The following is a 9,497-nucleotide window of genomic DNA, read 5'->3' as shown; positions in this document are numbered from 1 at the left end:
GTCTCTTCGACACATGTGCCATTTAACATCCGGTACACTATTTTGTTTAAATCCCAAGCTTGTGTTGATCTCCTCCAAAATCTAGTATAATCCAGGAGGATTCTAACCGGAAGTACACGTTTCCTCGCATAGTTCTTCCCATTTTGGCGAAAAATATCAGTAGAGAAGTGCAGTAAGCGATCCTAAGATCGTTCCGCGGACGGGATAGAAGAATTGTAGGGAAACGGCGTCGCGACGCCACCGATCGGTGCTGCCACGACGCGAAGCGGCCGCCGGGCGCGATTTCGCGTCGCCGGTAGCGAACGCGGGCTCGGTGTTCATCGGTGGAACTCGGCCTCTCTCGCGTACAGTTATGGCTAGGGAACGTCAGTCACTCTTCGGCGCTCGCGCGGAAGAGTCTGTACGCATTTACGGACGGGGATATCGTTGCTCCCTGCGGTGTGTTTAAATATCTCGTAGGTGTTTCTTCGCCGTTCAACCTCAGCGACGACGTGTATTCGGCTCCGATCGTGGTGACCAGCACGATTCACAGGGTGACGCGACACCGCTTATGGAAGTGTCGCGGGAAAAAAGCCGGTTAGGTGAGGGTTGGAGCCGCGTGTGTTCTCGCCAGTGAATGTACATACACGAGTTATCGTGAGCGAAACGGACGCGTGGGCGGATTTGAGTATTCGGCGGATCGCTACACCATCGATACGAGAGTTTCTCAAGTAAAAAAGTTAAATCGGAGCAGCTCTGGTAGTTCGACGATTTAAATCGGAGCAAGTGGAGTAGAAGAGAGAAAGAGCGAGATAGAGATAGAGAGAGAGAGAGAGTGAGTTGGAATGCGGTAAGCCGAATGAATCGAACAGATAACGGGTCGCGACTCGTGCCGGCGTTTTGACGTTTCGTTGTTCCGGTGGGGTATATTACGAAGGATTCCACGATCGTTCCACGTATGATGGATGCTGTCGCGCGTGTCTCGTGTACGCGACGCTATCAAGAACAGACAGAGCGTCGTGCCGGGCAACTAACAACGGCGTTCCAGTGAGTTTTTTACCCTCCTTCTCTCTACGGTCGTGGCGTGTCTTTCGGTGCAGTGGCCGCGTGCTTTTTATCCAACGATTGTACTAGCGCCGGGGTGGCACCAGCAACAGTATAAGCGCCGGTAGTCGGTGCTACGGAGCGGGAAAGAGAGAGATAGTTCGAGAGAAAAAGAGAGAGAGAGAGAGAGAGATTGCTCTCACGGTTTCGGAGCGAGTGCTTCGGTGGTGTTTGTGTGCGCGCGCGGGGAAAAAGGAAGCGGTTAGCCGTGGTGGTCCCTCTCTTGCGTTCACTTCGTACAGAGTTACCCGTGAGTAGTACCCTCTCGCTCGCGCTACCGGGTGACTCCGACTGGTCATCCTGGCCCACGGTGACGTCGTGACCGTCGGTGCATCTTCGATGATAAGCACGTGTGCGTGCCACTACCTGCTGCGTGTACGTGCGTGCGTTAAAGTCGCGAGCCGCGTATCACCGTGCAGTTAGTGAACGCGTCTCTTGGCCGTTTTACCATCTAAGTCTTTGAGTATACGAGTACCAACCGCGGTACAGTTTTTATTTGAGTTTGGGTTCGTTTGGTTCGACGTCGTTTACGTTTGTTTTTTTTTTTTCTGGCTTCTGTTTACTTGTGTCGAGTTCACTCAGTTACGAACGGATCACCGCCGTAAACATGGATATCCTGCCGAGTGGGAACATATTTAGGGAGTTGCAAGACATACACGACACCGGATACTTTTCGGCCCAGCCGTCGCTCGAGGATCATTGGCAACAGGTAAGAACGTCGCATTTACTTTCTACCGGGCTTTCGCGACCTGCCCGCGGTTTTTACTTTCACGCGCTGTCATTGTATACAACGCTGAAGAGATATCGCTACTGGACAACATTTGGGCTTCGTGTTTGCGTTTCGCGATGTTTTGACGCTCCGACTCCGAAAATCCGACCGGTTGCGAAATTTTCGAGTCGCTGACGCGTTTACGTATCGGAGGTGGTAAATATTTTGTTCGAGTAATGGATGAAATTTAATATAATGTCGATGTAAAATATAACTACAATTTGTTCGATACAAAGAGTTGTCATTTCGAGTAAAATTATCAGTCAGTATCGTAGTTCCAAGCATTCCATTCATATTTATTACAGACGCTTTCGACCTTGATGTTGTTGAAGCACTCTTCAGTGAAGTGTCAGGACGACGAAATAAAATGTAAAAGTTTCGTAATGTGGACGTAAAATTTCTCTGAATACATTTCATTTTTTTTTTTTATAGCACATGAATTTTTTTGTATTATTGAAAAGGATCAGGAAATCTCATGGTAAAGATGTATATATATAATAAATATTAATGGAATGCTTGAAATGGCATTGGCTAATAATTTATGAATATTTCTTTATACGTGAAGGTCAGACAGGAAAGGATGAATGAATTAGTAAACATTATATCTTTAACTTATACTATCTATAAGTATTTCAGACGTTTCTTAATTTTCAAAAGTACACCCTATGTGATCAGAAATTAAAAAATCAAAAAGTAGAGCGTCGTCTTTTTCTCCTGAGATGTTAACATCGTTCGTTAGAAATCTGGGCAATTAGAAGTGGGACATTTTGATGCGTTCTAAAACTAATTGCGGGAAAGTAGTGCGACAACTTTGCCAGTATTTCTCTTGGTTCGTTAGGAATACGATGAAATGTCAAGTCAGAAGAGAGAACCATCCGTGTTACAGCGCGCTTACCGGAGACGTTCGAACGACGACCGTGAATTTCGAACGCGAATAGACGCTCCTCCGTAACCTCGACCGCCATATTTGTATCTCTAGCGGTCTACGTAATTCATGCCGGGTAAAGGTTCAGTACAAAGTTATCCGCGAAGGAAAGAATCATTTATGAGGAATAACAAATGAAACGTGTTTCGAATTTGGATCATTTTCAAGTTTAAGTATTGAAATGTTTATGGATGATTGCTCCTGAAACTAATTTGAAATTAGGATGCAGTTAGTGCTATCCTTTTCTTCAGGATAGATAGTTCATGTTCGAATATTGCAAAGAACATCCTAATGATCCATAATGTGCTACTATTTCAATAATTTATTTTCATTCTAAAATACTCGAAAAACTTTTACATATTTTCGCTATGAAACAATTCTCAAACGTTACAGGCGTGTGTCTACTCTAAAAATTATAAACAAGAATTTGAGTATCATAATCGTGTCTCTGATACAAAACTAGCTTCAGTCGGTGCATTATCCATTTAAATAACGATCTACCTAAACCACCTAAATATATAATAATTAATACGTAAAATCACAAGAACTTTGCGGAAGGTGTTTAATGAATCTCTGTAATCGATCGTCGTGGATCGTGATTTTTACGAGGATTTTTCGTTCGCTGTCCATTTAAATCGGTTATCGATGTGTATAGGGGCTATTACGACGGGACGACCTTGAACCAAGGTATTAGATCGGTGTGTACGTTCAGTGACGCGGCCGAGCGTGCTATAGACGGCGCGTCCTGTTTGTTTACGAGTGTGCAATGACCTTCCAGTGGTCGGGGAAGGTAGGAGGGTCGGTGCTTGTTCCCCATTCAATATCTCAGCCGGAGTACAACAGTTTCCACGCTTCGTTAAAATGGCACGATGTGACGTCACTGGTTGCACCGTGCGCCCGCGTACCATCGCGCTAACGGTTTATTATCGCGATCTCGAGGACTCCCGTGAAATTACCATTTCGTCTTCTCTTTAATTAAACCTTCACGCACGAAAGTATCTCGCGTACGTAAGCGATTTCATTATTTTCGAGTGCTACGCGAAAGTAATCTCGGCCTAGCGAAAACGATAAAGAATGTACCGGGCATTTCAAAACACGTGTTATTTATCTACAAAGAAAGTAAAGGAAAATCATCTTTTGGTTTTCTGTTTCATCTAATTGTTCTTTTATGTACACGATCTTTATTAATTCTCTAGTTTGATTTTTCTCGTTTACTTCGTGATCATTTCATTCTTGAAAGTGACTAAATAAGACTGCTTGTATGAGATTGCGATTAACTAAACGATTAGCTATTAGTCAAATGATTAGTCTAATAGTTGGTAGCATCACTTTATTTGATTTCGAAGCAAGTATTCTATATCCCACGTACCATATAACATTATATTTTGTTGAACATCTTGTTTACCTTCTAGCAAACAGTCGCCAGCGCCAATTATTACATGAATCACTCTAGCTGCTCCGAATTAGCATACGAGAACTATTTTTAGAAGGCTACCTCTGTTTATAAACATTGATAGCACGAACGTGTCATTAACCCGCAATGACATTTATTTATTTCGAAAAATAGTTTCAACGGTTCTCTAGATTAAATTGTTTTCGAATAAACATACAAAACTGTAGATTCTCGGAATGCTCGCGAAAAATTGTTCCGTATTAATGCCTATGTAAAGATGCCGCAAATGATTATTGATAAGATATCGATAACTCGTTTATCATTAACATCGCGAAGATATCGATAATGCAAGTACAAATAAACCGCATTAAAGCAGATTATGTAATCAACTAGAACGTAACTCGTTTTATTTGATCTAAATATAATTTAACCTACTTTGGTGATAACTTTTTGCGCCGCAATTTTCCGATACTGTCGATGCTTGTGTTCTTAAGCGCTTTGAAGACACTTTGTATAGTTTATGATGCGAATTACAGCCTAGTATCAATTTGAGAGTCCTTAGTTAAGTAAGACTATACGATATCTTTATCTTGCTCAATTTTTTGAGTCACGTGTAGATTATGAAATGATATCTTTTTTTTACTTTTCCTTCGTTTAGGGTGTATTTTCTCATTGAATAATTTTTGTCCCGTTACATTTTGGAGTAACTTACTTCTTGGAAATATGAACAGCACCTCAAATGTTTACAATTTAGTATCGCTCTTTGAAATAATAAGACTTCAGTCAGCATCACAAGAAATTTAATTAACGATATCTCGCCTACGCGTATCGAGTCATCTTCTAAGGCTACAGAAATTAAAATAAATTAACATTAATTACAAAAAAAAAAATGTAATAACGCAACTAAAGTAAAAATTGTTACAAATAATATCTTACTTATTTATACTACTAATTCTATTTTACAATTAATAACAGTCTATTCTATTTTGAAGACTTTGAAGATAACTCGAGAACCATAGTCGAAACGTTGCTAATTAAATTGCAAGCGATATTAAGATTAGTGCATTCGAACGTAGAGATTGGAAAGCTAATAGCAAAGACACTCTGGAACGTTGGCAAGGAACCCGGGACTCTTTCGATCGCGTCCTCTGTATCGTCAGATTGTATCGAGGATTTACGTAATGCGTTTCAATTATCGTTCGTTTAATTACCGACTCCGTATCTGATCGTCGAGCCTGCGAGGGAAATTTATGGCGAGGAAATCTCGGTTTGTCGCTTGGCACTCGACATTTGACCTGCGCAACATTGTTGGGTCGGGTTTAGTTTGGCGCTGTGCCTAATTGAACGTCTCGAAGGGTTTCCAGTGGAAAACCGCCTGGCACTTTAGTCGCTTTCTCCTCTTTCTCGTTAATTACCCGTACGATCGACTGTTTTTATTATCGACCACGAAATACATCTCGCTAGAGCTTCGTCAGACGACGTCGACTTGTTTCGAGACCGCTCGAATCCATGCCCATCGTCGTTGATTACAATTTGTCTAATTGCATTCGTTCGCTGCCCCTTTGCCTCGATTTTATTCGTTAAAATAGTGGAATAAATCAATGGAAATAGAGTATTCTGAATGAAACTCCTGTTTTCATCATTGAATTATTTCGTGGACGGAGAGAGAAATATTATTCTTTTCTTTTTGCCGCAGAGAACAAATTTGATTTACTATGTGAATTTTGGGTTCAGCTGTGCAATATTTCTTCATTCAACGTTTTGGACATGGCGGGTCCTTTTATAATTTTTGATAATGTAATTTATACTTTCCTTTCGTTCACGATACTGAACATTATCCCACAGTGTGGTCGAAACGTTATGCCATAACGAGATTATATTAGGGATTGTAAACTGATGACTAAACGTTGAAAATATCGTATTTGTTTTGACCACCATTAGAAGCATATCCCTCAGTCGATAAAATTTACTAATCCTTTCAAAAGTTCAAATTAATTGAAATAAACGTCACGAGAATCGTCGTCCATGAATCTCACCGTACTTAAATTTTCTTTTCTTCGGGGAGTTTTTCGTAAAGTCTGGAAGCAAGCAACCACGGTGCAGGATAAAAAAAACAGCATTTTCGCGAACAGTCTGGTTACCGTTTCGTAAGTTACACGCTGATGTACACCGACAGCGCCATCCGATAGGCGAACAGATGGTCGGGTCACATCGAAACGCGACACCGTTGGTCGCGTGACCGATAATGCGATTCGACAGGTGCTCTGTTGTATATTCTTGTATTCTGAACTTTACACGATCCCGTTTCGCCGGCAATTATCGTCGTTGGCGACGAAACGAGCGTTTGATGCGCCATGCCGTCAAAACTGATGTAACTCGGTCGATTTTCGCCCGCGACGAGGAATTTTGTTCGATTATGCACGCGACACATGTGCGTAAAAATTCGTCCCTGCATACATACGTGTATGTATATACACGTCATTGCTTTGCGTGCGAAATCGGTGATGACTCCGAGACACGGGAGCAATTTTAATCCGACACTTTTGTATGGAAATTAATATAAGGAACATTGCAATTAAAATGGAAATACGAAATAGTTTTTTTGACAAGGAAGTATATAATAAACAAAATGAGTGTCGAGATTTGGGCAGAGTTTTTTGAGAATTGCCTTGGCTGTTATAGTACGGGTTTGTTTAGAATTTGTTTTAAAATAGGCCTTTCCAAAGTTGATCAATTTTCCTCTATTTTCCTCCATTTCCTCAATCATACCTACAAGCATATCTAAAAATATAATTATTGCAGCTTAACGCCTGACACTCCGTTAATAATAATAATAGCCCCAAGAAACGTGTACGTGTCAGGAAACACAATTCACCCAGAATCGATAAAAATAGTTGACGAAGTATAATTAAACAGAGCAATAAATATGTATATTCGCGACTGTAGAATTTGTATATCATTATACACACCTTTTACCGTTTGTGGATAAAATTATACGTGCATAACTGAAATGTAATTCATGTACACATAAGACGTGTATTAAATAGTATAAACTGTGACTCGAACGCTAATGGCTTTTCAGTCGACGAGATCCAAAGTGAGTACGTCACTGTTCCGTATATATAACAATATATATTAATTACGTTTCCTTTTCGTGGTATATTTGTCACATCGAAACGATGAGTGGTATTTTTCCGATAGGAAAGAACGCGCGAATTGGGACACGGTATCGATCTGTTCGGGATGTTCGAGTTGTATAAACAGCAATTCTTAGAAAACCGTCCATTAATGCGGATAATTACAATAATTACGACGAATGCGCGATAATGAGTCGGAAAAAGAGTCTATGATGAAAATAACGAATGTAAGACGCCTGGACGACCTTGCTGAAGTTTCCTTTCATCTAACACCTGATGCAATTACTGAAATACGTCCCACGTATCGGAACGCGATGAATTATGCATTCCTGATACGCTAAGCGGATCCAGCGACTTGTACAGTCGTTGATCAAATTACCAGAAGCATCGAGGAAAAGGCAGGGCTTTTCAAGACAAATATTTTATGTAAGAACACGCCATACTTATTCGTAGACGATCGGTTGCGTGTACGATGGTTTATTCAATCAACGTTTCGCTCATCAGGTGTGTGACACCCCGTCCATTGTAGAATTCGTACTCTACTCCAATATCAATGAAGTGGAATTTGTTCCATTGGGGCCTGTATTTTATTTTTAATTTTATATCTTTATTTAGAAACATCAAACACTTATTATTGTCGTTGCACGTCATCTCACTGTCGCCAATTGTGTAAGAAGATTATTATTTAAGAACACGCGTTATATAAATTCTCATCGCTTCCTTTCAACTGAGAACTCTTCCTTCCTCGCTGGCTTTTTCCTCGATTCCATTAACGACAGAAGCTATTACACAATCGTAGATTTCCCTCTCGGTTTCTCGCGAGTCGTCGAACGCCCAAACACTTTTCCACGAAATAATTCAGCGAGTTAGAATAATTGAACGGCTCGCTGGCCCGTGTCCATCGGGCGTATAAATATTTTCGCGGGGGCGTTTTCGATCGCTCGATTAACGCCGCGATACGATATCGTCGGGAACGAAAATTTCATTCTTGCCCGGTGAGCTGAGTGGCTTTGCTCGCGTTGCTCTCGATTGAATTTCCCACCGTTCCAAAACTGAGTATGACTTCCATCTGTATCGCGATGAGAATGGCCATACGCGATTTCCGTCACTTTATCTCGCGATACGCGAGCCAATCGCGACAGTACACGCGTTTTGCACATATGTAAACCGAGGGGTGATTCCAATTAAAATAAATGAATAGTGGACGCCACGCCATCTATCGATAGATACGAGCTGTCCTTGTTTCAACACGTTGTTATCATTGCATAGTCCTGACGCATTCTTCGCTTTTAATTTAAATATCGAGGTAATGGCTACCGTAATAATCAGGCTAATTTGTAAATAGTATGAAAATGAATATTCTTCAGGAGAACAACAGGTGTTATCAATGGATCTGTGTGTATTTTTAATTTCAATTAATTGAGTTCAATAAAAAATAGTCTGAATGGGACTTGGACTCATTTTCTTCGCGATACCCTCACAAACCTGTCGATAATACTCTCATTAACCCTTTCAGACCTGAATTATTTTTTTTCTTGTACCAATCTAATTTAATTTTTAGGATTAACTTGGACTAAAATTAGTTTAGAAAAAATAAAAATAAATCCTGTGTCGATAATTTTTAAACTTTATGTCCTCAACTGTGAACGCCAGGTCTGAAAAGGTTAAGATCTCCCGATGAAAATACAAATTTCGTCTTCTTTACTCAGTCCCTGATCGGTTAAATTCCATGCAGACTCGCTAATATTCCCAATAACAGAATTATAGCTCGACGCTTATATCTCACGCGAGTCAAAGTATAACAAAAAACCAACAACTTTTGACACGCTATTCGTTTAATTTAGCCGATCCCTGCTTGTTTACCGGTGCACACGCAAAATCACCGCCCTCGAAACGATGTCGCGTTTTACGAGCACGCGTGAAACTCGAGTAAAAGTGCGAAATGATACCCGTCGACAAGAACCCGCGGCGCGCGACACCGCCGATGCAGAAACTTTTGCGCGCATGAATTATACGGTACGTGACAGTCGCAGCGGCATCGGCGATATTTTTGTTTTCTCCTTATACACGAGTTGGCGCTTCCACTTCACGTCGCGTATTACGACACACTCTCGGCCCCGGTTCGCGGGATATTTTATGGCGTGTGTATCGGTACACGTACGTTTCACAATCCCTCCGTGTCGCGTGTGT

The 9,497-nt window shown here is 41.2% G+C and overlaps 1 protein-coding gene across 2 annotated transcripts in view; it reads left to right on the top strand.

Annotated features, from left to right (window-relative positions):
• Window positions 1–364: 364 nt before the first annotated feature.
• Window positions 365–9,497, top strand: part of LOC128872649 (Krueppel-like factor 6) — a 385,468-nt gene continuing 376,335 nt past the window's right edge. For both annotated transcript variants that reach the window (XM_054115544.1, XM_054115543.1), the window contains exon 1: window positions 365–1,792. In XM_054115544.1, coding sequence (XP_053971519.1) covers window positions 1,691–1,792 — 102 coding nt within the window. In that variant the 5' untranslated portion in view covers window positions 365–1,690. The remainder of the gene's footprint in view (window positions 1,793–9,497) is intronic.

Source organism: Hylaeus volcanicus, chromosome 2 (assembly GCF_026283585.1).
Source record: "Hylaeus volcanicus isolate JK05 chromosome 2, UHH_iyHylVolc1.0_haploid, whole genome shotgun sequence".
Taxonomy (NCBI): Eukaryota; Metazoa; Arthropoda; class Insecta; order Hymenoptera; family Colletidae; genus Hylaeus; species Hylaeus volcanicus.
Note: the sequence above shows the minus strand (reverse complement) of the source record. Positions and strands in the feature narration are given on the sequence as shown.